The sequence below is a fragment of the Fusarium sambucinum genome, chromosome II, assembly GCF_050947815.1.
Source record: "Fusarium sambucinum isolate potato_lamoka chromosome II, whole genome shotgun sequence".
In the NCBI taxonomy this organism is placed as follows: domain Eukaryota; kingdom Fungi; phylum Ascomycota; class Sordariomycetes; order Hypocreales; family Nectriaceae; genus Fusarium; species Fusarium sambucinum.
In genome coordinates, this window is record NC_139293.1 from 7,391,698 (window position 1) to 7,417,561 (window position 25,864).

The following is a 25,864-nucleotide window of genomic DNA, read 5'->3' on the forward strand; positions in this document are numbered from 1 at the left end:
ATATACAAATTCACATGTGTTATTGCATCGTCCCAAGAGGTATTCACTGTACAGCAGGTCAGGACTATCCATACTTCAAGAGATAGTTAGGTTAGTACCTACCTCTAAGTTTGGTAGGCATCTCGAGTAGATGCTAAACTCGACAAGACAGAGAACAGGTAAACAGGTCTTTAAGATCTCATTTGCCATGGTTTCTTAACGTTCTGTCTCTTATTATATAATAAACTTGTATATACTTTGTCCAACACAATTTTAACTGAGTCCCGTCGAATACGAAAAGCTTTTGTATATTGTGCCATGCCTCCCTCCACCACTGCACTGACGTAGACATTGCGGTACGGGCGGTTCATCCGCTAATCTGACAGCGGGAAAGTAGCGAGGCCCAGTAATAAGGTATTAGATACAGGTGTACCAAATGATCATCTGTAGGATGCAGACTTCGCATGGATGAATCTCAGTACAGGAATTAGGTTTTAGATTATGAAGGAGAAACGTTTTATTAACCGCCCGTGACGAAGCTATTAACCATAATTCTCAACATTGTCTGAGTACCTACCTAGGTATGTAGGTCATACTCCGTGCTATGGATGTAATGAGCACGAACCTTTTCGATGATGGTGGCACAAGGCCGAGTTCAAAGTTCTCAGGGTTCCCCAGGTAGGGAAACAAAGGGTGGAGTCACTAAAATGTACATACTGACGACAGCATTTGTCTGTCAAGACTCGCCCGTTGAATATTGTCATCATTTAATTGTGGCTTGGGACCTTAAACAGACTGTAACATCAACTCAAGGCTTTCCCGACGAGGACCTTTGCCCTTGAAAGCCTGATTGATCTTCAGTGGCGTCTCATCAATCAATCTCACACTCATTCGCTAAACCCTGCCTTAACACCCCCCAGCCAAATTCTGACTGGGCCTGGATAACAGTGAGCGAGAGAGACTGATCGTTATTTCAACATTAATTGTCCTTTTTCTTCCGGTCATCTCAGAACTAGTCTACCTTACCTACATACAAGACCTACGCTTGCAGTGCCTACGACACAGACCCATCATCTCACACCGTAGGACGTACATAGGTCATAGCCAGCCCAAAGCTCTCTCTACTGCTGTACCAAAGGACAGGATAACTTAGTACCCAACGTTAGTGGAACTGAAGGACCCTGCCCAGCCTGCCAGCCTACCTACATACATACGCATACGTCTGAGTAAGAGGGGCTCTACTTTCAGTCATTCAATTAATCAATCAATCCTCCCGCGCCCTCCGCTCATCACATCCAGCCATCGTCTCCCTCCCTCCACCGAAACCAGATCCATCTACTCCGCCGAAGCTCACTCGACCCCCCTCGCTTTGATTTTTTTTAGCAACCTCGTCGCTCTTTTTTCTTCTTCTTTTCCTTCTCTCCCTCTCCTCTTAATGGTGTCAACGACACTGAGCGTTATATTCAGCTCTCACCATATCTGATACCGTCCACCTCGACCCCTCAATGCGACCCGCCCGCGCTCATCAACCCTCGACGTCCTATACGAGGTAGACGCCCGAAACGCCAAGCCCAAGAGGCCCTGACTTTTGTTCTTACGACTGTTCCCACAACCTTCGTCACTACTTTTCCACTCAAACCACACCTGTCGCCGTAATGTCTTTCCGAGGCGACGACCAGCGAAGATATGGCCATGTGCCACCTGTACGGTACCCAGTTGCTGGTCGCGATCAAGAGTACCAGCAACAACAACAACAACAACAACAACAACAGCAGCAGCAGCAGCAGCAGCGACCATCACCATACGAAGACCTCGGGCGCCGAGCTAGCTTCAACGGCGGCGATGATGCCGCCTATCTTCAGCAACCCACCAGCCGTTCTCCCGGCTTCGGTTCTGGCGAAGATGAGCTCTTCATAGACAATAACTCCGCCGCTCGGCCTGGCTACGGTTCCACCAACAGCGCCCTGTCGGGCTACCAGCACCAGTACCAAGACGTGCCTCCCACGCCTACGTACTCGTACAACCCTCAAAGCTTTGCGCAGTCGTCGAGCTTCTCGCGATCGACTTCTACCAACGCTCTCCCATACCGCAACCAGAGTCAGACCCAGCCTCCCTCACGTTACGCCTCCAATGCCAGCTCCTACACACCGCAAGCTTACGACCCATCTGCTTATGCAAGCACCAATGTACCACAACGACAAGGCTCCTACCAAGGATATAACAACTATGGTCAAAACTATGGCTCTCAACCATCTCCTGGCTTCAGTCAATCCTCTGGAGGCTACCCGCAATCAGCGGCTTCACCTGCTTTGTCATCTGGGTTCGATCAGCCATTGCGAAGCCCATCAACTGGTGGATATGACCAGTCCTACAGCCAATATCCGGGTCAATTATCAAACGGAGGGGCGTCTTTCTCAAACGCCTCGCAGCCTCCATATCCTACTACAGCGCAGATGCCCGTTGGGCCGTACTACTCCCCAAATGAGCACAATTCACTCTACAACAGGGCATCCCGTTCAAATTCCCAAGCCTCGCCTATCGGCTCTCCCTCGAACCCTGGATCAACTTCACCCGGACTACAACGGCATCCGACGAATGCACCACTGCCGATCAGGCCTAGCGACGATGAACTTGCCTGGACTGCCGGACACGAACGGATTACGAGCGACAACCTGATGCAGGAGTTGGAACTTGAGTTGGGCAGCTCCGGACAAGGTTACCGTCCGCTCCCGGAGCCTGAGAATGGCCGATTCGACGAAGATTTTCATGGCCAGCAGCTGCAGCGCTTCGATTCTGGCGCTACCACAATCCCTAATACAGCCAGCCGAACAACTTCAGGACGAACTGGTCAAACCGCTTACGAACCCGAAGATGATGATGACGACGCGTACGGAGAGGCTGGCCTGATGGCTATGCGACAGGCTGAGCTTGATGAACAGCGTTTCAGCACTGGGTTTGGATATACAGACATGCCCGTCATGGCAGACCCTAGCCCGGAGCCCGCTCATACTCCCGCCCATACCAACTCATTATCTACGAATATGTCAACCAACACACTGACTACTCACCCCGAGGAGCAAACTCATAGCAGCGACAGCGAATTTGCCGGCGTTGACTTGGGAATGCTGGGTGGTGGCTTTGGTGGCACCTTAACTTATGGCGGAGATGTAGGATCACCGCCCAACTCCTCCGGTCAAGATGTTGGCCGACCTCTCCCTACGCCGGGTCACTTCAATCGTGCGTATGATCAAGGTGACAGCGTTCCGGCGTTCAAGACAGCAGAGGTGGACTATGGTGGCACAGGGGGCTTACAGCCACCGACGCAACATCGATTGAGCTTCGACGAGGAAGACGAGCGGGTATCACTACGTTCCCGACAAAGTGGAACAGACTCACCGAACAAAGATGAACTACAAGATCTATTCTATCACCCAGGACTATCAAGTCGACCTCTGCCAGCTATCCCAGGACCTGGATCCGACAGTAGCTCGATGCTCTCAGTCCAGACCAACAACCGTCAACAGTATCAGCACGCATACTCTCGTAGTTCAGACTCACGGTTTGGTGCGCCGGATAATCCTGAAGCTTACTATACTGCTGGTCAGCCCTATAATCCGCAACCCGAGCGATCCATCTCATTGGCTGGACACAGCCACACACCTCAGGTACAAGCACCCGCTCGCTCCAGGACCGACGCCGCCGAAGAACGGAGGAAACTTGCCAGACATGGTCACCATCACGTACCTTCTAACCAGTCTTTCCCCGAATATGAGACTCCTGCTGGCTCAATAGCAGCCTTTGATGGAATCACTCTACCAAGTGGCCGAAAGAAGAAATTCGTACCTTCAAAACTCAATGCAGCCGATTTCCGCAGATGCCCTGAGCCATGGGCGCTTAGTGGCCTTGAGGCTTGGATCCGCGAGATGGGAGAAGGCGAGCAGGACCTAAGGACCAAGTCAATCGAGGAAGCATTGATCAACTTATTTACCGGCAAGATCCCGATGATGAATGTAGCAGATGCCGAGGTTCTCAGCACGCACGTAGTGACATCGATGTTGGAGCGTGGTGTGCTTATACCAGAAGAAGAATGGGTCAAGCTTGGAAATGGACGCATCTCTGGAGTCCTGTGGCAGTTGACAGGCTCTGGATGCTATGCTCCCAAGGTGCATGATGAAGAGATCGGCGGCCGATGTTACTCACACCATTGCACTCGTACCCTGAAGAAGGTTGATCTGGAGGAGTTGTCCCAAGACTCGAAGCCCGCTGACGAATGGCACGTGTTCTATGGCCTCAGCAAGGCCGACTGGGAATCGAAGCCAAAGAAGGAAGTTGACCGTCAGAATATCCTCCATGAAATTGTCACTGGCGAAGAGAATTATATCAAGCAGCTGGATATCTTCCGCATATATTACCGGGATCAACTTCGCATGATGCAACCTCCAATTTTAAAGCCCGAAAAGCGAGATAAGTTCTTGTTTACGGTGTTCGGAAAGCTTGACGAGGTACAGGAGATCAACAAAGATCACTTGTTGTCGCAGCTCAAGTATCGACAACAGGAGCAGGGTCCTTGGATCATCGGCTTCAGTGATCTGTTCCGAGAATGGATCAGAAAAGCCAAGTCGGTATACATTGAATACGCCTCGGCTTATCCCAATGCGGTTTATCAGGTTCGCAGAGAAGCCGATCGCAACATTCTTTTCAAGCGATTTTTGGACGACATGCAAAAGCAGAAGGTCTCATCCAAGCATGACTGGACTCATTACTTGATTGCGCCAATTCAGCGTCTTCAACGCTATACTCTTCTTCTTGAAAGTGTCGAAGGCAAGATGGTTACCGACAGCGAGGAAAAGACAAACTTGGCCAAGGCTATCGCCGAAATTCGACAGGTAACTCTGGAGTCTGATACCAAGGTTGCAGAACAGAATAAGAGAGTCCAGATGATGGAGCTGAACAGGATGCTCGTGCTGAGGCCAGGCTTCCACTCCGTGTTGAACCTTGACCATCTCGGCCGTGAACTGATCTTCCAAGGAGACCTGCAAAGAATGGGATCAAAGGGAGTCAGATGGGTTGATACGCATGCCTTGCTTTTCGATCACTACATGATTCTGGCAAAGACAGTGACACCGAAAGAGGGCAAGGACAAGAAGTATGATGTTTCAAAAGAGGTATGCACAATCTGCTGGCTGATACCGTGGTGCTTTTACTAATACAACGCAGCCTATCCCAATGCCTATGTTGTTCCCAGAGAGTGTCAACGATGAGCCAGTACAGAAACAAAAGGGCATCACCGCTCCGCTAGGCAGGACAACAGCAGCTTCTGCCTCTACCACTCAACTTAACAAAGTGGGAACTAACACTGGCAGACCTGGGCTGGAACATGTGGCTACAAACTCCTCTCTTGGCTCGTCCCTGACTCCGACTGGTTCTAACGACACTGAAGGTAGAATTTTGTACCCTTTCAAGGTCAAGCATTTGGGTCATGAGGTGTATACCTTGTATGCATCATCAGCAAAGGATCGAGCCGACTGGTGCAACATGATCATTGAGACCAAGACACGACATGCCAAGGCTCTCTTCTCCCAGAACGCCGAGCCCTTCAGACTGCGAGTGCTTGCGGATGCTGCTTTCCATTACGACAATACCTCTATATATGCCAGATACGCAAGCGTACCAGTCAAGGGCACTCCTCTGGACCGGGCCATCCATGAGCTGGAAAGTGTTCTAGGACCAGCTCAAGGCGTTGCTCCCGTGTGCCGTGCCCAAGTCAACTGCGCCACAAGCTTCACTGCCTTTGGAAAGTCCGTGATCGCCATTGGAACCGATTATGGTGTCTACATATCAGAACCATCGAACCCCCGTGGATGGCAGAGGGTATGTAGTACCCCAATCCCCTCCTTTGACAAAACTAACACTCTTTCTAGACAGTTCAAGCCAATCGTGTGACTCAGATCGCAGTCCTCGAGGAGTTCGCTGTCTGTGTGCTCATTGCAGACAGGAACCTCATTTCCTATCCTCTGGACGTAATCGCTCCAGTTTCTGATTTCTCGGCTCCTCTGAACGACAACCCGCGACGAGCGCCGCAGAGACTGGCTAAAGATGTGACTTATTTTGCCACAGCTAAGATGAAGGACAGAATGCTTCTTTTCTATAAGCGCAAGGAAGGTTTACATACGTCGTTCAAGGTTCTTGAGCCCATTTTCCAAAAGTCTACCGAAAAGAAGTCGCGACTCTTTGGTGGACGCAAGACAAGTGGAGGATCCGCAGAGACATTCCGTGATTTCGACGAGTTTTTCTTCCCAACTGAGTGCTACTCCCTGAGTCTGTTCCAGACGTACATTGCAGTCGCAACAGCAAAGGGAGTAGAAATGCTCACACTAGACAAGAAGCAACCGATGTCAATTCCTGATCTCAAAGCACCGGCTATCGCTAACATTGCCAGCCGCATCCAGAATCAGAAGCCGCTGGGTATGTTCAGACTCAACGAGAATGAATTTATCGTGGCATACGAGGACTGTGCGGTGTACGTGGACAAGCACGGCGATGTCAGCCGCACACTTATCATGGAATACACGGGCAAGCAGAAGAAGGCTCGTGGAGCGATCATGTACGGACAGTATCTGCTTCTCTTCAACGAGGACTATGTTGAGGTACGAAATGCGGAAAACGGACGCTTGCGTCAAATTATCGCTGGGCGAGATGTGCGTGTTCTGGATCTCGGCGTCCGGGGCCCTACGGGAAGAAGCACATTGAACCCACAGTCACATAGCAACGGTTATGTGCAGACTTCGAGCGCAGGTAGTGAGGGGTCAAAGGGCACGGTCAAGATCGCCATGTCACACCCTGAGCTTCCAGGTCGACAAATTGTTTTGGAGATGCTTTTGAATGACGGTCACATGGAGAAGTGAGAGGGAGGAAGCGAGCGGCTGATATAATGGTTATGATGCAGATCCGTCCTGAAGAGACGTCTCGGCCCACCTGGAGTGGCAACAAGATCTTAAAGCAACATGCATGACCTGAAATCACAAGGTTGATTTGTGATGGATGGTCAGAGGAAGAGGAGCTCTCTTTGCTCGTGTACATGTACATATTGACCAGTTTCTCACTTGATGTTCTATGGCCCTATAGCCTAATGATTGGATCTATGGCGGAGGGGGGATCTTTGTGGCAGGGCGTTCATAGGTGGTGCAAGGAAGTTGCTGGTGTTATGAAACCCATCATGAATGATACCTAAACAATATTAGAGGAGATAGCTTTGGATAATAGCAAGTCACTGTGACAGGTTGTGACGACTTGTGCGTAATATCCCCCAAGCGTACCGTTGCATCTCAACAATTACAAGGGCCAGACGTGTCTTGTCCATATTTATTCGTTGAACCCAACCATTTTCTGCAGGAGAATCACTCTACTTAACCTGTACGAGTAAAAAACAACTACCTATTCCGAGAGATCTCCTGAACCTGGAATTTGAATTTCCGAAACCCCCTCCTATTTAAGCAGCAAATGCGTCCAGTTTTGATCCAGAGTTCCACAACCGGCACCTGTTGAGATGCTGCAGGGTGTGGGAATTAGAAAACATGAGATATGTCCGGTAGAAACGTTAATTTACGGCCATTGTCTTGTTTGACGAAGCTCAAGGACGGATTTAAGGCTTAACCTCCTGGATGGTCTCCTTGGCATCGACCTTGATGTCCTCAACGACACCGTGTAGGCCCTTCTTCTTCTCGGACTCGTACTTGAGAATTCGGGAGACCTGAACGATACCAACTAGTCCGAGGAAGAAGTTGACGGCAGCAAGGCTATAGTGGAGTGTGAGCCAATGTCTAGGATATTTAGAGAATGGGTTATACGTACAGGTAGTTCTTGGGCTTGATGATCAGGCACCAGCGAGTCCAGATGATACCAGTGCAGGTAAGGGCGAGGTTCTGGGTGAAGGAGAGCTTCTCGGCGGGACGAGCGAAATCGGAGATACCGGCAAGGACAAGAGCCCACTACAAGCGACAAACCAAGTCAGTATGTGTGCTTATCTCGTTTGTACCGGCGTAGCCGTCTTCGTAGGCAGCATATCGCGAGTTGTAATTATCGTCAACGAACCTTCATGACAGGAGCCCTACAACCACGCATATTAGCAAACCCCGTCTCCACAATCCAATCGTGATATTGATTCGGATGCTCTCTCACCAGAAGTGCACAGTCTTGAAGCCAATCTCGCTCTCATACATGCGCTTGAACCAGCCCTGCTGCTGCTGTTGGGCGCCATCGGTGCTCTGCCATCGACGGCCGCTGCCCTGGTAGAAGTTCTGTCGGAAGGTCTGCTGGCGGAAAGCCTGGCGAGCAGGCTGGGCAATGGTGGCCTGGCGGAAGAGAGGGCGCGAGGCGCGGAAGAGGGTGTTTGCGGACGAGGCCATGGTTGCTATTGAGTATCAGTATCAGTACCAATGTTAAAACATGTATACATGCACATCAGGTATCAAATCTAGGTTAGTCGGAACAAGTTGGCGCGTATTCGAAATATTTTGCGACAAGTACATAGGTAAAATAGAAATGACGCAATTGCTTCAGTATCCGAAAACTCAATCACTAACTTACATCTTTTGGTGGAGAGGAGATGCTTCTTCGGACGGGGCGAGTTGTATAGGTAGTCTAGTCAAGTCGAAAAGACGAGGTTCAATTGAAAGAAGCTTTGATTGAGGATAGGCGTTGGGGCAAGGGTCGGTCGCTGTCGCCCCGAGATAGCCTACCTTTACCCACCTACAACTTTTCCAAACTATGGATTTAGTGGGTGGTGCGCTAATTCCCGTCTATTCTTTTGGAGAGATTCTAAGCGCGATGCCCGGAAACCGGAGATATCGTGTGCCCGGAGTCTAACGTGGGGGAAAATGTGTCAGCGGCACCGGAGCATGTGCATAAACTCGTTATGCAAAGGGACAGCTTGCATTATTACGCCATTAGCTTTTATGCCACTCCGCCTTCAGTTTATTCCGCCCGAGCCTCATTGAGGATCCTTGCCAACCACAAGCTCGCAATTACTTAGCACTATAGGCACTTCAAGGTCGACCCGGACGACTCCCTCGCTGTCTAACGACTTGAACAACCCGCCCAATTCCCTTCACCTCACCATGTCGGCAAAGTACGCTTTCGCAAAATCTCTCCGCGAGGTGCGATTCCTCTTTTGCCAGACTTCGGAGCAGAGCGCGGCCCTCCGGTATGTTTGAACCATTCACTCCGGAGCAGCGACCACGAACATACACGACGGGTAGTCAATTGGAGGAATAGGAGTGTACAAGAAATTGGAGAACATTGCCGAAAGAATAAACAGCTAGAGGGGCATCAAGACTGACTGTACTTGCGCCGACACAGATCATTCGTTACTCGATCGTATCCTACCATGAAGCGCAACAACCCCAACATTCCTATCCTCATTCGTGAAGCCGCCGGCACTCAACCCAAGATCTTCGCCCGATACGGTTGGTACCCCTCGAGCCATCTGCAGCTCCCACGACACGACATGGTACGCACTCAATGACAGCGATACTAACATGACATATAGAGCGAGGTGTTGAGAAGTCACAGATCCTCGAGGGTCTTTCCGACAAGGAGATTGAGGACACTGTTACTAGCCTGGTCCAACCTGCTCAATAGACGATTATTGCTTGTTATTTGCGAAAGAGACTTGAACTTGGGGGTGGGGCCTTGAAGTTGGGTTCCGCGATGACGAATTGTACATAAGGGTCAAAATCAGCATGCGACAAAAGAGGATTGCATCAATATAAAACCAATCTCTCGTCTCATGGGTCAACCACATTTGTGTAAGCGACTTGCGTTGCTATACAGAGGGTGTTTTCCAAAGACCGGCGTGTTTGATTAGGTGAGACTACTTGCAACCAACAGAACTCACTTGACTTTTGGATGTTGGAGCGGCATGGCTGATGTATAGTAAGTGGGTGACTATAAAGGGACGAGAGCATTCACTGTCGATCGCTGTACCATACTGTGGAAATATGCTTGATGTACTATTCTCTCCTCAACTGTTACATTTGTCTCATGTGTCGACCGTAATGAATGACAGCCACCCACATGCAATAAAGTACTTAACGGACAATCCAAGTTGCCCACATTCAATGCAAGTTCCACAAATCCATACCCCTTTTTTGTCCTGAGAATCCCCATGATGATATTGACCTTAAGTCAAGCAGTGAACAATACCAAAATTTGCGCATCTGTGCCCTCATATGCTGTAAACCATTCCCTCCCATATTCCATCCTTCTTCATTCCTTGTCAAGGTCGTCGCTCATCCTTCGGTGACGGGAGAGCCCTGTTCTAGGCCACCATTTTCCACCACAGCTTTCGTCTTTGCGCCCCAGATCGAGGGTGTCTGCGGCTTTGATGGGGCACGATCCCGAGATGCTGGAAGAGAAGGCCAGTCATCGTTGATCAGGCCAGGCTTCCTGGTTTTGGTGACTGGTTGTTTGGGAGTTCGAGGTGAACCCTGCGTTGCGTCCTCTGTGCCTTCGGCCTTTTCTTTTCTCGCGCCCAGTGTAGCGGCTCTTTCTTTTCCCTTTCCTCGCTTGTGACCTTTTCCCGGCGTCTTTGCATGGTCCTGACACGCTCCCTCTTTATCGTTTGCCAGGATCTCTTTCTGAGCCGCTTCCGATAGAGCCCGTCGATGTTTTGGGGCTGAAGTAGCTACCTCAGAAAGCATGGAGTCGTCGGTAGGAGCTGCGCCCAGTTCAGACTTCAGTGGTTCTTGAATGGCGTTTCGTGTGCGATTGGTTGCATCTTCTGATGCGAGCCTATCGAAACTCTCGATTCCGTCAGATTCAGGAGTTATTTGCTTGTCAGTAAGTGTCACTCTAGATGGTGAGACAAACTCCTGTGCTTTGGGGTTCAGTCGACTCGTTGCACTGTTGTCAGGCTCATGGGGGCTTGGTGAACCAGTAGAGGCAGAAGCGCTCTGACATTGGAAGGCAAAATCCGATGAAGGGGGTGGAGTTTGGGTGTCCGTGGGCTGCTCTGCAAGTGCTGACACAGTCATGATGGCACGGGGGCGACGTGTCTTGCCCATACGAAGCGAACCTCCCCTGCCGACCCTAAATCCCTTGCGGCCACGGGCATCCTCATCAGGTGAATCAGATTCATCGTGAGTAATTTCCTGGTTGTTTCCATGCTTCTTGCTTCGTTTGGAAAGATCGGTCGCAGAACGTTGTTCGGGGTCGTCATGGTGCCGCTTTGTAGGGGAGAATGATTCAGACTGCTGATTATCAGAGCCAATTGTGGATGAAAGTCCGTGATGTGTACTCTCAGAATCGCCTCGAGAAGCTTGAGTGGCCGTATGAGAATTGGGCGTGTAAGAGTTGGATTCGTGGCCTTGAGACATCATCTTATGTTTTGACTTCTTCTTCTTCGACTTCGATTTCGGACCCTTCCCCTTCCCCTTTGGCTGATTTGCTTGTCCGTTGTCTGAACGCCGGTTTGTGTCAAAAACTTCGGGCTGTGTGTCTTGTTCAATGGGCTTGAGCGCTTGGATTTGATCTAGCTCGCTCTGGCATCCAGTCTTGCCGATTTGAGAAGAGGTAGAAGCCAGTTCTCTGTCCCGATCATCGTTCTCTTCGATGATTGTTTGTCCTGTCGGTCCAGTTGAGTCGGGGGCAGAGGAATCCTTCGACGCACATGTGGGAGATACGGGTTTTCCAGGAGATTGCTCATAAACACTGCCAGTATCAGGAGTGAATGTCACGTTCTTGGTCGGAGTTGACAATTCGGATTCAGCAGCGTACATTTCGCGCTTGTCGCCCTTTGAAACCCTCGAATTATCACCATCCTTGATAGGGCCACTGCTAGGTTTAGTTGGTGTGAAGTTTCTAGAACGGCGATGATTTAGTGGCATGGGAATCTTTGCCCAAGCTTGGCGCCTTTCCTTAATTTCGTTCTCGGTGAAGACACTGGGTACCCGATTGTGGCTCGTTACACTACTACCTGGCACAGATGTTGTGTGTGTAAGGCGAGGCACGACCTCTTCACTGGCCTTGTTATCGACTACCTTCTCTGCGGCCATGGGCTGTGTTGTGTGTGCTTCCTTTGGAGAAGCCTTACAAGGGGTGTTAGGCAATGAAACACGAGCTTTGGTTCCAGTAGTCCCATTTCCGTCGCTTCCTGGACTGTAGGAACCGCACCGATCATTGCGATGCATATCCTCCAAAGCTTCCTCAGCAGGTGGCTTTGTCTGCAATGGCTCATCGAGGGCTTGGCCGGCAGTCTCCGAGTGTGTAGGTCCTGGGACAAAGGTTTGGTTTTGAGAATAGCTACGTACGGCAGGAACGAAATCAGGTAGTCTCGGCATCGGTTGAGGAGCAACGAATGGTCGCTCTGATGCATAAGGTTGTGCAAATCCAGAGAATGCCTGTTGGCCACCGGTCTTGGGCCACATACGCGCATTGGCTGGGTTCGCCACAGATGGATGAAGCATTCCAGGTGGAATCTGGTGAGCCGCCGCAACGCCTGGGTTATTACCAGGCATGACGAGACCAAGAGGATATGGAGAGAATGGTACAGAAGAGGGATGTTGGTCAATAGCCTGGCTAGAGGTCACCCGAGTCGGTGCTTGCTCGGAGAGTGTCCACTTGGAACGCATAGCCGGAGTGAAAGTAACTGACAGAGCGTGTTCGGGCATGTTTCCGCCACCCATCGTCAGCGCTTCAGCAACAGACGAAGGGTTATTGAACCTGATAGCAGTCGGTTAGTAAAGACAGTTTGTTTGAAGAACGGAGATTTCAACCCACCTGACTATGAAACGACCTGGTTCCTTGGAAGGTAATGGGTATACTTCGTCCACAAGCCCGTATCGTCCAGACAAGCCATACTTGACCCGGGACTGCATGTCTACCGATGATATTTCATGTTGAGATTCCACGGCGACGTGCACAGATCGGTTACGAGCCTCGCACATCTGGCAGGAGCAAGGAACGTAATCTCTAATGGCATACCCATCCTGAACGTTCCGACATGTCACTTGTACTGGGTCCGAGCCTTCTCGGCGCCACTTGTTGTTTTTCCATGGTCCTCCGTCGCGCATCTTCTGGATGGGGTCGGAACCAACATGTGGTTGAGTGACAGGTGCTGTTGCGTTTCGCTGATTATGGCCACCTCGACGGCCTGTCCCTTTACGTCCCCCGCGCTGATTAGCTGCACGATTGAAACCTGAGTTAACGCCAAAGTTCTCGTTGTTTTGATACCAACGATTGTCGTTCAGCTCGGAGCGATCCAGGCGGGAAGAGTTGCTGGAATTCCGACCTCGGTTGGGGGGGAACCCCTTTGAATGAAAAAATGGGTGCTGCATGCTCGCGTGGCGGTAGTTTGAGCCATTAGAGGCATTGTCCTGAGGGGCAAGGTACCCTCCTTGGGCAACGTGATTAAAGGTTCCAGAGGGGTGGAAAGTGATTCCCAGAGGGTTGGGCATCTGATTTGGCTGCACTGCCCCCTCTGTATGAACAGCAGGCGTGTAGTTGGTATGTAAATTTGAGTCCAGTCTTTGTAATTGGTTAGGATTACTGGTGCCACCAAGGGGCCGCATGCTCTTGTGTTCCTGGGGACCTAAGCGACCAGAAGATTGGCCCGGCTGTTGGTTCTTCTTGGGCTCCTTGAAGGCGTCAGCCTGCGACACGGTATCTCTTTGCTTGCTGTTACGACCGGTGTCATCCTCCTTCGAAGGGCTCGAAGTGGCCTTCGCTGGTTTCTAAACAGCGTTCGGATCATCGAGAGAAGGGCTGGAACCAGTTTGTTGGGTACCACTGTTGGTCTGCTTTTCGGGAGTCCTCAAGGTTGAAAACTCCATTGCGGTCGATGTTGGCAGTGATGTTGTACCTGTGGACTTGCGAGCTCCTAGAGTCGCCCGAGGGTTGCCACGACCTCGTCGCCCAGCTTTTGTTGGGGTTTGTACATCGAACTCTTCTGGGTCGCGGCGTTTCTTAAACGATTTCTTATTCGGCTTTGTTGATGAGTTAGGAGCGGCTTGATCTTTCTTTCCATTACCCAATGGCGGGGATGGCACAGCGTAAGAGGGCTCGGTAGATTTGCACCTGATTTGAGGTGATACTTGAAGAGTCTCTCTGGAGTTGGTTGTCTTAGTCTGTTCCGTCAACACTACGCCGCTGTTACTGTGAGCAACGACAGGTCCAGCGGCGGCGGCAGACTGGTGCAGGGCTTCCACTGCGCTGGGTACGCGCTTTTCGGATGGCGACTGATAGTAGTGTTTCCCGTCTAATACAAGAACGGGTGTAGGAGCCTTCATGGAAGTTGGTGAAGCTTGGTGGGGGTTGACCGCTGGAGGTGGTGGAAGGCCTGAGGGCTCAAAGATGCGTTGGCCAGCTGTGATCTCATTAGCTTCAGGTTATATGTGGTGCTGTTGATGATTTATACATACCAAGCCAGTTTTCAAGGTTGTTGTCGACACAAGACTTCATCAGATGATTTGGCTTTACGTCCGAACCCAGCCTTAACTTTTCGGGAGCAAGTAACAGGGAGCGGCGGTGTGTAAGCGCGCTTTCAACGAGCGTCATAACTTCAGCTGGAATGCGACCGATCGACTTCCAATCGTCCTGACTGAGAAGTGAGATGATAGATTGAGTTTCATCCCAGTTTATAAGATTCTGGCAGTTGGAATCCATATACATCCATGAATCAGCCCAGAGGCCGACTTCAACAGCCGTTGTCTTTTTCACGTCCTCGGCGATGATTTGGTTCTCATGATAGAGATGGTTGACCACATTCCAGAGATTCAAGGCTCCATAGTTGTAGATATCGTGGGTATCGAAATAGATCCACAAGTCATCCCAGCAAGAGGGTTTCTGCATGTACTTCATGTGATTCCAGTAGAGCCTGCGAAGCGAGTTACAAACGGACTGGACTTCGTCCTTGTTCCAGAGGTGGACACGACGCTGGGCCATCAGCTGATCCATTCGGCGGAAAGGCCGTTGTCCACATTGTGTTGAGAAGATAGCCCCAGCTTCAGTACGAGGATTCGTGTAAAACCCTACAGGGAGATAGTCTTCAAGATACGTCTGCCGGACACCGTCGGCACTGGGGGTCTGAAACATCTTGTAGACGTTGGGCAGTCCGTTAGGATAGAACTCGTTGAAGGCTTCGCGCTGGTTAGGCGGTTGCTGACTACCATAAACTCTGCTTGGGTCCAAGGCTTTCTCTGGTGAGGTTGATGGCCCCATGGTTGGTAAGTCACCCCCAGGGGCGGGATGAGGTTTAGGTTTAGGCATGGCGCGGCCTATAAGAAGTGATTAGCAAATGGTGTGTAAAATGCAACCATTTTAAATCAAGGTGTGCGTTGTGATGTAGTTTATATCGAGTTTCTGTAGAGGTATGCAATGAAATGAAACGTCTGCAAAGACAAATCCAATCGTGCCGAAGGAGGGTACGATGCTTACCTGTAGAACAGAAGTGCTGCACTGGAAAATCAATCAACAGGACAGGGCGGATCGATTCCAGATGAGTGCAGAGGTGGGAGTGTGGAAGGGAAAGTAGAAGAATAAGGTAGCTCCTTCCTGGCAGTTCAAAGCGATGTGAGAAGGCGTAGGGATGCGGATGATAGGTGCTCGAAGTGCGCGGATGAGGAAGGAGACGGATGAAGGAGGAGAGAAATTTGAAAAAGCTGAAAGGCCAGAGATAATAAAGAAAAAGTTAACGTAAACTGAAAAATTATTTGAGTTGCAATCACTCGCGGTAGCTGGCACTGACACTGGCACTGCCACTACACTGGCACCGACCGAGACTTGCACTGATGCCTGGTAACTGCAAGTGACAACTTAAAAAGAATGGAAGTACTAATCAAGGGAGGATCAAAGCAAAGTCGCTTCCGCCTGGCCTTTCCTGTGAATTAGAGAGTGCAAACTGGAAAAACCTAGTCGCGAGGCAATCTGACTCTCTGTATACTACCTCTAGGTGGTCGACACCCTGGCTACCACGAGTCAGAGTGGGTTAATTTTGAACCTGCACAGAAAATAGAAATGAAAGAAAGTCTACGTTTGTTGCAAAGTTGTTAATGCCGTGTTTATACACAATGAGCACAATCGGCCAAGTCAGCTGTATGTTAAATGGGTGCTTGCTTCCCGCTGCACATAACCACCTCGACCCGCCGCCCGTAAGTAGGTAATAAAAGTTGTTTGCGTCCTACGTCCACATTCATTCACCCGGGAATTCTTTTCTTCTAGCTTGATTGACGAACAATGCGATTCGATCGGACTGTATCGACGCTGGTTACCTACCGCGATTTAAGGTACTCACCCGAACAAAATGGGTACCGATACTTTGCAGTTTTTGGCTGAGGCTACATCATGACAGCTACTCATAAACTTAGTAGATTATGCTTCCAAGTCTGGAGGTACGGATAGTTGGTTGAGACTTTGGTTGAGTTTACCATATTGGATTTATCTTTTTTCAAGAGCAGTGTGTCAACATGAGTCGTCGTCATTGGACAGTTTCTCGGTCATTGATAACAAGTATATAAAGGGGGCATAGGTATGATAGAGTTTGAAGTTTTCCCAAAGTGAAATCATTACTGCTGTTGCTTGAGAAGCTTGAGAATCTCAGACTCTTTTTCGCCAGCAATGGCCTTGCCATTGTTCCAGTCTACAACCTAGGGATGATGTTAGCCAAGAGGTGCCGTTGCAGAAAGATGGCTTTTACATACCACTGGTCGGATAAAGTTCTCCTTGCTTTCTTTGAACTTCTTGAGCGCATCCTTCTCGGTGTTTGCACCGTTGATCACCTTGGGAATGCCGCCGGTACCAACATATTCCAGGATCGTCTTCACTTGGTCTTCTGTTGGGGGGTCCTCGGTGATGTTGAGCTCAAACTGTTCTCGGATAGGAGCGGTCTGGGCAGAATGATCGCTTGCCTGGTCAAGAGTGGCGCCGGAGGATGCGTTGGCGGAGACCTGCTTGAGAAGGTTTGCGACTCTCACGGATGCCGGAGAGCTGGCCTTGTGAAAGACCGTCACGATATCGAGTGTCTTGTGCTGTTGATTGTTTAGTCACCAATCCTATTAACCGCAGGGTGCAAACTTACAAAGCGAAACATTTTGCCTGTTTAATTCTGTAGTGTGTTTGTGAAGGAAAGATAAAAGAAACTCACGATTGTTCAAGAGAGGTTCAAGTTTAAGCTCCGATCTGGTATAGCTCCATAAAGCTTGTCACGCCGAAATCCATATGACAACTTAATGGCTCGATGTTTACGTGATCCATGCACAACCCCACCACCGCTATAGGGGGCCTATAATAACGCTTACCGATGTCATGCTATGCTGTGCTATGCTGTGCTATGCAAAGGAGTAAAGAAAATTATATTACTTACAGTCCAGAACCGCCCCAACCTCCCAGGCCACGCTGTAGCGCAGCGAGCGCCACGCGCTCGGCGCACTGGCGGAAAACCGCCCGGACGACGGCCTCTTCGGCGCGGGCACGGTCACGGGCCTCTTTGGCCTCGGCGACAGCGTCGCCGGCGGCAAAAGCCCGGTCCTGGGCTCCGGGCAAGGCTTGGCGGGCGGAGGGGCCGCGGGCCGGCATGGGGGTGGTGGGGGTGGTGGTGGTGGTATTATTATTATTGTTATTGTTGTTATTGTTATTGTTATTATTGTTGTTGCTGCTGCTGCTGCTGCTGTTATTGTTATTGTTATTGTTTCAGTGAGAACAGAGAAGACAGAAAACAGCGTGGCAGCATGCTTTTAAGGCCCTCTGTTAACTTCAACATCCAGAAGGTGCACTGCAAGTGTATCATTATTATGGAGAGACAGGTATTCTAGAGAGGCAGGCAGTTGCAATGAGGACTGAGAGTGTTATCCTCAACAAGCCATTGAAAACTGACGTCTTGCATCGCTCGCAGCTACCTAGGAAGGTGCAAAAGCCGCAGTTAAAATCTCCAAGAAGGTTTCTACCCTAGCAATTAAACTCGTTGGTGCGATATGCTTCCCTATTAAGCTACAGTGCAGGCATCCTGGTAGGGCTGAGGTCGAAGACCCCAAGGTTCAACACTATGATATGGACCATTTTTCATGACTTTTCCTACGCGACAATCAGTAATTTCAAATCGAACCAAGCTTTAGGTCGTCCTCTTCCACTAGGCGCCTCGAAACACTATCAAACTGTAAATTACCTTGCCGGTGACTCAATGCCCATGTGTCAAAGCTTATCCTTTCGTCCTCAACTGCGTTTATATAATGCAATACACCTTTCTGGCCCATACCTGTTCATGGCCCGGTAAAAAAAAATATAAAAAAAGGAGTCTCTTCTGGTCACAGACTACTATATAGATACCTCACTGCATGAACTGAAAGCATATATACTATGGATAGGGGGTAGGCTACTGGCCCGAGGCTGGTGCGGTAAGTAGTGAGACGTGAAGCTTGCGAAGAACCACCGCATAACATAGACTTCAGCAGGTAACTATAAGGAAGTCAGGTATAACTCTTACCTAGATGTGATAATATGCATACTTTGTTTATCGATTAGACTTTGAGAAGCCCCCCCCCCCCTATCAAATGCATACTTTGTTTCTACGTTTGGGCCTGGTCGGTGATTGCGTTGTGTGACAGGTCAGGTGGTTCAACTCATGTAACATGATTTGCATAACAACCTACTAAACCTTCTTTCAAATAATCTGCCTTTGACAGATGTATATTAAAAGAAGAGGAAGTAGGCTGCTGAGCAGGTCTCACGGTGCTTTTTTATTATGCGAGAAGGTTGCGTTTATGCCCTAGGCACTGTATAACTTAATGCAAGGCAACCGAAGGCAATAGTCTTTAAAGTTATATTAACCACCAAATGTATACTTTCTTTGTAACTCTAGGTATGTTCAGGGCTCAAAGTCTCTTTATGCCCAACAAACCATATAGCATTTATCAGGGATGTAAACCAGTATAAATGCATTGCTTTTATTTCTCTCCCTTTCTCCCCCATGTGCCCGCCCTTGTCTATATGTTTCTCCCCCCATTCCTGCATCGCAACACTACCCCCCTCTTATTCTATTCCACCATGTGGTCTTCCTCACCGAGCAAAAAGTCGTGGGATAGCTTGCCTAGTGAAATCCGCTTTCTCATCCTCCAAAGTTTGATGCAAGATGGCTCCACGCTAGCTTGCCTGGCCGCCGTATCTCGAGCGTGGCAGACTGACATCGAGCGATACAATTTTGCTCGAATCAAATTAACCCTGTCGCGCCTCATGGATTTTCGTTCCATAATCCGTCGTAACCATGCTCTCGTACGCTATATCTGGTTCTGCTTAGAACTCGATGGGTACAATTGCACACAGTGTGCGCCTAGGACTGGAGTGCTCACGGATGAAGAGTTGGGAGCGGCATTGACTGTTAGCGACACAGAACACTGTCCTATCACCACAGCCTTCCAGGGTTTATTCTCGATTCTCAGTAAATGGGATCAAGACAGCGAATTAATGCTTGACATTAGCATTTACTCGCCCAGTGATGCTCAACATTGGTTTCCCTATCTAACCTTTATGCCTGATAGCCCTTCCAATAGGCTGGAGAGCAGTGGTCTAGAGCTGACCACAGTAACCCAAGGCTATCATGACGCTTTCCACGGCTGGGTTACTGGTTTTCGACACTCAGCCCCACCTCGGGCAGCGATCCGCAAAGTTTTCCATTCTATTATGGAGGAGGGGCCGTTTGATAGTGACCAGTCAGAGTTCCAATGATGGAATCAGCTCCCGTCAGTCTCTACAGTTACCAGTATACTCCTCCGGCAACAGAACCGCCGTAGATGGAAGCCAAGCGCGCTGGCACATATGTTGGCCCTCTTCCCCCGACTCCAGGAAGTCTATTATGAGCCCTGGAGGGAATGGGACTCTTTACAGCACCATACAGATAAGGGTAAGTATTATTCCCCTTATTACTTAATAACTGTGTATAATTCTGATGGCTTACCACTTATATTTATGCCAGAATATTTATCTCTTTTTCAGTCAATCCGACATGGCCATTATCGTCTTAAAAAGTTGGTAATCTTTGAGAACTTTAACCAACAGTACCCAGTATTTATGCAACAATTTCTCTGGGGGGAGGATTTGGCCAAATGCGACAGTATTCGTAATCCGGCCCCAGCTGTTGGCCGAACGATTGCACTCACCAGCCTCCCGCTAGAACATCTCGCCGCCTCCTTTATCATAGAGGCCAGTCATTTCTTCGCCATTGACCCATCTTGGGAGTGGCCTAACTTAACCTCGCTGGTATTGACTTCCCGACTTCTTACGCCGGAAGAGAATTCTACCAAGATAGACGCTCTACTACAGGCAGCGGCGGTGGCGGCCCTCAGGATGCCACGGCTAGAAACCATGGAGATCTGGAACGGACAAAAAGGATTGGCGGCGCTCTTTCAGTATCGCATGATCCGCAGTTCACAGCAAGCCAGGATTCTTTGGAGGGGTACATGGAAATATCACATAAACCCCTCTGTCCTTCAGGCTTGGGAAGCCGTCGGGCATCTACATGCCAGTTGGAGACTCGATGTGGTCCAGGAACAGGTGGAGGAAGCAGCCATCCAGTCACATGGCGATGCCTTGCACCACCTAATGCTCTCTGGCCAAGCCATTCGGCCTGTCTCGTTGCAGCAGATCCGGGGGGAACAAAAGTCTCTGGAGGGCGTGGAGATTGTGTCATGATTCTGGATACCACATCAACTAAAAGCGAAAGCAAGGCTTGGGTGCTTGGGCATAATTGACCCCCAGTCGGCTAGGGATAGTAAGTACTGTGTCGTGCAGGTTCATTGTCTGCATGTCCACAATAGAATTATATCGAGTGGGTTAAATGTAGGCCCAAGGCAGTGTGCAGCTTCCTGGTCAGGATGCCTGTCCATATTATTTCTATACAAAGCCTCAGCATAGTTTGCAGATTGCGAACCTGGGTTCCTCGTGGTCGTGTGTTATGGTACCTAGGTAAGGATAGGTAGAGAGTAAGATTTAGTCACAGCCCAATCCGATGAAATTCGGTTCCCAAAAAGTCATCAATGATCGAAATAACATTACACACGAAGTACATATGAAATTAAACGTGATATATAGAGCACCAAGTGATACCTAAGATCTGTCTACGCAGAATGCTACCCGATTGGGGCATTTTGGTTGTTGTTTTAGCAGCCTCTGTCCTCCTGTGTCTCTACGGAGTGGCGTTGTCGAAAGCCAGAACCTGCCTTCTACGGGCCAAGCTATCATCTCCTATATCTTAGTCTAGATAGGGATGTCCACGCAATGATTGGCTTTATAGGTGGTACAACGTTTCGGTATGTTGCGACTATGCAAAGTTCAGGCCTCCTGTCCTTTGCAGCTGTGTCAATGAGAGGCCGGACCGTAGGCAGAGGTTCAACATTCCCTGTCGGGCTGGCATTTAAAGGAGGCGGATCGTAGCAAGTAGGAGAGTGTTCTGATAAAGCACGGGTCGGTCTGGTCAGATAGAAAGAGGCTGGCAGTGTTGTCATGTGAATGGTTTGAGAGCCTATTGTAGGTATCTACCCGTTCCCGCTTTGCTGCTGAGCCTGCAAAGGACTACCTCCTCATATGTCTGAACTATCCTCTGGGCCTAATCAAGATGGATGTTAATAAGCGAGTCGAACAATTGTTAAATATCCATATAGAATGATAAGAACAGAAGGCATGATTTATGTATCAATTTACCCAGCGCACCAAATAGTACATGGCGAATGAGACAAAACCTGTGAGTAAATAATATCACCTTTGTCTCTTTGTAGGTACTTCATACAAAAGTGTTAGAGTGTGTTACTGAAGCAACTCCTGCTTGCATAGGGTATGCGAAAACCCAGAATAAACGCCAAAATAATAAAAATGAGTAACGCAGAAAGCAAAAACGTGGGTAACCTTTCTATTATCTTTTGATGGGAGGCTTCTCAAAGTCTAATTGATGCAAACCTTTCTATTATCTAAAATCATCATGGAATCAGAGCACAAAGATCGATTCTCTTAGGTTACCATTAAAGACGATCAGGGGACAGCCGCCTTACCAAATTAACCTGGAAGATCGACCGCAGCATGTGTTGCAGAACCCTAAAGACAGAGTTAAATCTCTGCATTTCTCTTATGACGTATGTGCTACGATCTAATGCGTTTTTCTTTTGTTGTCGCAACCAAGCACTCTTGTAATGACGTATTCTATGAAGTCAGGTTGTGGAGAAGGCGTGTATGACCATGGCAGTAGCAGCGATTCATCGTCAAAGTGTAAACTACAAAAAGGTCTCGCGGTCGATTCAAAGATTCTCTCTCATACACTGCATCTTATCCTTTCACATTCTACTCCTTTCTCTCCTACCAAAAAACACAACCTCCTCCAAATTTTCATCATGTCTGGCTACTCCAACGTTGGTAACCGTGGCGTCTACGAGGCTGGCGACCAGAGAAACATCTCTGAGGCTGAGCGCAAGGCCCAGGAGTCTAACCCCTACCACGAGGGCAAGGAGAACTCCCACGACAACCTCGACTCTAGTAAGATTACCCAGAAGGCAAAGATAGGAAGGATTGATGCTAACGAATTCGCAGAGGATGAGCGATCCATTGCCAACCGACTCGCTGCTGAGGAGCAGAAGTCAGAGTCTGGTGACGATACTGAGACTGCCCAATTAAAGAAGGACCCTACCCTGCCTGTAAGTCCAATCGAACCCTGGTCGTGACATCGCATTCTAACATCAATTTTAAGGCTCGCGCTCACGGTAACGAACCCTCCAAGGGCGCCAAGGTCGATGCAGAGTTGCAAGCTGAGGAGGAAGAGGAGCTGAAGCGCAAGGGCAAGGCTTAATTGTAACAACACCTAGATCACGGCCGCTTCATTGCAGGCAAATGATGCGGAAGGGATGAATTAATGAACAATAATTGAAGCCACTCTATGACCATGGTACTGTGATGAATCCAGCATGATTAGTTTGCAGGATTGTATTTTCCAGAGCTGACAGCTGTATAAGTACATGCTCTGTTAATAAATTATGCATGTGTTCATCTCGACAGGAAGTCCAGCGTGATTTGTCTTTCGATTTGGACATGTGCGAATAGATGGACCTTACAGTCGAAAGATGAAACAATAGACACGCCGAGATATCTATTGCAAAGGAGTAGAGCGATCGTAAACATCACGGGTTTTAAAAAGTTTTATGGTGTTTGGAATAACAGATATTGTATTCATATTGCATAGGTAGTTATCTAATTGAAAGCCAAGCCACTGACAGCTTGACAGGTTATCAAGGGTACTAGTACCGAGTGTATCACTATTGTCTTGGTTAGTCCATGTAGCGTGACAAAGTATGTAAGACTAAAATGACAAGAGATTTGGTGCTTTCAGAATATGTAAGAATTGAATATCAGTTATCTACCCGATTTAGCTACTCCGGCGAAAGAGAGCCATCCGGTAGAATCAATCGCAAATTACCTCATCTTGAAGCGAGGAAAGGGAAAAAGAAATGCTCGAAGCTTACCTTGATGCGCCCGGCGAAATCTTGTCGTTGTCGCTATGCTCGTCTCTCAAATTGTAAGAGAAGGGAGTTTGTCTACAGAAAACTTCCAGTCGACCAGAAAATTTCTTTTGAAGTTCTCGCAGGCCTGGCCCGTGCACCGTTATCGGGTATTCCGTTCGCATTCGGGGCGGTCAAAGGTTAGTCCGGAAGATTAGACCGAAAGTTAGGGCAGGCACGCACAGGTTCTTTTTCTGCTCACCATCAAAAAGACCTTAGCGATTTCAAGGTCCGCGGCTCCAGCAAACAACCAACTAACGGGACAGCATAATCGACAACTGGTATGAACCTCGAACCCTACGATCGCAGTTGAATCCGAATACACACTGCGCGCGCGACTTTTTTTTCTGAATATTTCGACTAATCGACAACTATATAGATCACCGTCACAATGGGCGACGCAGTCATTGAGGGTTCGAACTGGCGCCTCGTTGAGGTTGGCCGAGTCGTTGTTATCAACGGCGACCACCCCTTCGCTGGCCACCTGGCCACGATCGTCGAGATCATCGACCACAAGCGAGTAGGTATTTCCTGCTTCGATTGCAGCAACATACGATATTGACCCTCGCCATAGATTCTCGTCGACGGTCCTTCCGCGAACGCTAGCCTCGCCACTCCCCGACAAGCTGTTCCCCTCAACAAGGTTCTCCTCTCCTCTCTCTCTGTTGAGGGCCTGAACCGTGGTTCCCGAACTGGTGTTGTCCGAAAGCTCTGGGAGAAGTCCGAGATCGACTCCAAGTGGGAGCAGACCAACTGGGCCAAGAAGCGGGACCAGATGGAGCGAAGGAAGGCTCTTACCGACTTCGAGCGTTTCCAGGTTCTCCGACTCAAGAAGCAGCGACGATTCGAAGAGCGCAAGGCTCTGGCCAAGGTCAAGGCCTCCGCATAAATGGGTTATTTAGCTGGAGTCACGGGAGGTGCTTGAAAGTCGGGTTTAGATCAAGTGGCACGGAACAGGGTACGAAACACAATCACGGCTGTATAGAGGCTGCTGGATTCTCTTTTCGCTCCGTTCCGGAAGGCTGTATGCCACATTTCGTCTTTTTCAAGATGAACGGCGTCAATACGGAAATTCTGAGATCAACTGAATTCAAAGCATGAGGAGCACCAAAAAGAACATGGATTCATTGTGAAGTGTAGCCAAAATAAAAATGAAATGAATACCCCCTACTCTCCGCTGTGCTTGCATCTGCTTGTTTTGTTTGTCAATTGATCGATATCTACCCCCATTTTAACCTTAATTAATTACTACTGTCTCCATGTCCATTATTTTCCGTCCCTCGTCCCTCTGAGAATCTGGAGGGGATCTGAGGAGTAACGACGCAAAGTTTGATTACCTAATACGCCTAGTTCCCACCTCCCACCAAGCAAGCCCTAGAATTATCGCTGTGCGAGATCCCCATCACAAAACGAGGACGTGAGAGAATAGGCCAGCAAACAGACGTATCTGGGACCAGAAAAACAAGTAAGTACGCAGCTACGGTCCTGTTTATCGTGTTATTTGGCTTTCGATTTTTGCGGCACCGGGAGCATTTTTAAGCCACAAATATCTCGCCAGAAGAGAATTGCTGTTAGCTAGAGTTACTAACATCTGTGCCCGCACCAGTCGCCAAAATGTCGAACCCCCGCGTTGAAGAACTTCCCGACGAGGAGCCCAAGAAGACCACCGTCCAGGAGCACGAGGATGACTCCAGCGACGACTCTGAGGTTGAGGAGGTCGGCGAGGGCCAGCTACCCGCTGGTTCTACCGTGATCCACAACCGCAACGAGAAGAAGGCTCGCAAGGCCCTCGAGAAGCTGCACCTCACCCGCATCCCTGGCATCACTCGTGTCACTCTCCGCCGCCCCAAGAACGTGAGTGACGAGGAATCCCGAAGAGACATTGGAGGGGTAAATGAGGAATGGTGCTAACCGATCTGCTCCAGATCCTCTTCGTCATTAACACCCCCGAGGTTTACAAGTCCCCTAACAGCAACACCTACATGTAAGCCGGTCTCACAAATACAGTTGGCCACCCCCTTCTAACCTTCAATTCAGTGTCTTCGGTGAGGCCAAGATTGAGGACGTTAACGCCGCTGCTCAACAAGCTGCTGCTGCTCAGCTCGCCTCCCAGAACGCTGAGGACCACTCTGGTCACAACCACGGCGAGCCCAGCAAGGCTGTTGAGGCTGACGAGAAGAAGGAGGACAAGGAAGATGATGATGAGGAGGACGAGGAGGAGGTCGATGCCTCTGGACTCGAGGATAAGGACATCGAGCTTGTCATGACCCAAGCCAATGTCAGCCGAAACAAGGCTGTCAAGGCATTGAAGGAGAACGACAACGATATTGTCAATTCCATCATGGCTCTAAGTATCTAGGCATCAG

The 25,864-nt window shown here is 49.3% G+C and overlaps 11 protein-coding genes across 11 annotated transcripts; 7 read left to right on the forward strand and 4 right to left on the reverse strand.

The window, feature by feature from the left end:
* Nucleotides 1-1,634: 1,634 nt before the first annotated feature.
* On the forward strand, nucleotides 1,635-6,884 carry FSST1_009358 (CNH domain-containing protein; the record flags this gene model as incomplete). The annotated part of the gene is made up of 3 exons (XM_083226322.1): nucleotides 1,635-5,144; nucleotides 5,197-5,850; nucleotides 5,901-6,884. The coding sequence occupies 3 exons, from the start codon at nucleotides 1,635-1,637 to the stop codon at nucleotides 6,882-6,884; spliced, it is 5,148 nt and encodes a 1,715-aa protein (XP_083085319.1).
* Nucleotides 6,885-7,621: 737 nt separating this feature from the next.
* Nucleotides 7,622-8,384, reverse strand: FSST1_009359 (mitochondrial pyruvate carrier family protein; the record flags this gene model as incomplete). Its single annotated transcript, XM_083226323.1, has 4 exons — nucleotides 7,622-7,775; nucleotides 7,831-7,967; nucleotides 8,071-8,086; nucleotides 8,158-8,384. The coding sequence occupies 4 exons, from the start codon at nucleotides 8,382-8,384 to the stop codon at nucleotides 7,622-7,624; spliced, it is 534 nt and encodes a 177-aa protein (XP_083085320.1).
* A 711-nt stretch (nucleotides 8,385-9,095) lies between these two features.
* Nucleotides 9,096-9,618, forward strand: FSST1_009360 (thioredoxin-like protein; the record flags this gene model as incomplete). Its single annotated transcript, XM_083226326.1, has 3 exons — nucleotides 9,096-9,181; nucleotides 9,337-9,443; nucleotides 9,527-9,618. 3 exons carry the CDS (start codon nucleotides 9,096-9,098, stop codon nucleotides 9,616-9,618), a joined length of 285 nt encoding a protein of 94 aa, XP_083085321.1.
* A 650-nt stretch (nucleotides 9,619-10,268) lies between these two features.
* FSST1_009361 (uncharacterized protein) lies at nucleotides 10,269-15,243 on the reverse strand (the record flags this gene model as incomplete). Its single annotated transcript, XM_083226327.1, has 4 exons — nucleotides 10,269-12,699; nucleotides 12,757-13,702; nucleotides 13,763-14,341; nucleotides 14,397-15,243. 4 exons carry the CDS (start codon nucleotides 15,241-15,243, stop codon nucleotides 10,269-10,271), a joined length of 4,803 nt encoding a protein of 1,600 aa, XP_083085322.1.
* A 1,295-nt stretch (nucleotides 15,244-16,538) lies between these two features.
* On the reverse strand, nucleotides 16,539-17,062 carry FSST1_009362 (thioredoxin-like protein; the record flags this gene model as incomplete). Its single annotated transcript, XM_083226328.1, has 3 exons — nucleotides 16,539-16,619; nucleotides 16,674-17,000; nucleotides 17,051-17,062. The coding sequence occupies 3 exons, from the start codon at nucleotides 17,060-17,062 to the stop codon at nucleotides 16,539-16,541; spliced, it is 420 nt and encodes a 139-aa protein (XP_083085323.1).
* Nucleotides 17,063-17,331: 269 nt separating this feature from the next.
* FSST1_009363 (uncharacterized protein) lies at nucleotides 17,332-17,547 on the reverse strand (the record flags this gene model as incomplete). The annotated part of the gene is made up of 1 exon (XM_083226329.1): nucleotides 17,332-17,547. One exon carries the CDS (start codon nucleotides 17,545-17,547, stop codon nucleotides 17,332-17,334), a length of 216 nt encoding a protein of 71 aa, XP_083085324.1.
* Nucleotides 17,548-19,011: 1,464 nt separating this feature from the next.
* FSST1_009364 (uncharacterized protein) lies at nucleotides 19,012-19,689 on the forward strand (the record flags this gene model as incomplete). The annotated part of the gene is made up of 1 exon (XM_083226330.1): nucleotides 19,012-19,689. The coding sequence occupies one exon, from the start codon at nucleotides 19,012-19,014 to the stop codon at nucleotides 19,687-19,689; it is 678 nt and encodes a 225-aa protein (XP_083085325.1).
* A 618-nt stretch (nucleotides 19,690-20,307) lies between these two features.
* On the forward strand, nucleotides 20,308-20,652 carry FSST1_009365 (uncharacterized protein; the record flags this gene model as incomplete). Its single annotated transcript, XM_083226331.1, has 1 exon — nucleotides 20,308-20,652. One exon carries the CDS (start codon nucleotides 20,308-20,310, stop codon nucleotides 20,650-20,652), a length of 345 nt encoding a protein of 114 aa, XP_083085326.1.
* Nucleotides 20,653-22,340: 1,688 nt separating this feature from the next.
* On the forward strand, nucleotides 22,341-22,792 carry FSST1_009366 (uncharacterized protein; the record flags this gene model as incomplete). Its single annotated transcript, XM_083226332.1, has 3 exons — nucleotides 22,341-22,482; nucleotides 22,537-22,640; nucleotides 22,694-22,792. The coding sequence occupies 3 exons, from the start codon at nucleotides 22,341-22,343 to the stop codon at nucleotides 22,790-22,792; spliced, it is 345 nt and encodes a 114-aa protein (XP_083085327.1).
* A 1,097-nt stretch (nucleotides 22,793-23,889) lies between these two features.
* On the forward strand, nucleotides 23,890-24,387 carry FSST1_009367 (60S ribosomal protein eL14; the record flags this gene model as incomplete). Its single annotated transcript, XM_083226333.1, has 2 exons — nucleotides 23,890-24,018; nucleotides 24,073-24,387. 2 exons carry the CDS (start codon nucleotides 23,890-23,892, stop codon nucleotides 24,385-24,387), a joined length of 444 nt encoding a protein of 147 aa, XP_083085328.1.
* Nucleotides 24,388-25,112: 725 nt separating this feature from the next.
* On the forward strand, nucleotides 25,113-25,857 carry FSST1_009368 (nascent polypeptide-associated complex subunit alpha; the record flags this gene model as incomplete). The annotated part of the gene is made up of 3 exons (XM_083226334.1): nucleotides 25,113-25,352; nucleotides 25,424-25,482; nucleotides 25,536-25,857. The coding sequence occupies 3 exons, from the start codon at nucleotides 25,113-25,115 to the stop codon at nucleotides 25,855-25,857; spliced, it is 621 nt and encodes a 206-aa protein (XP_083085329.1).
* Nucleotides 25,858-25,864: the final 7 nt, after the last annotated feature.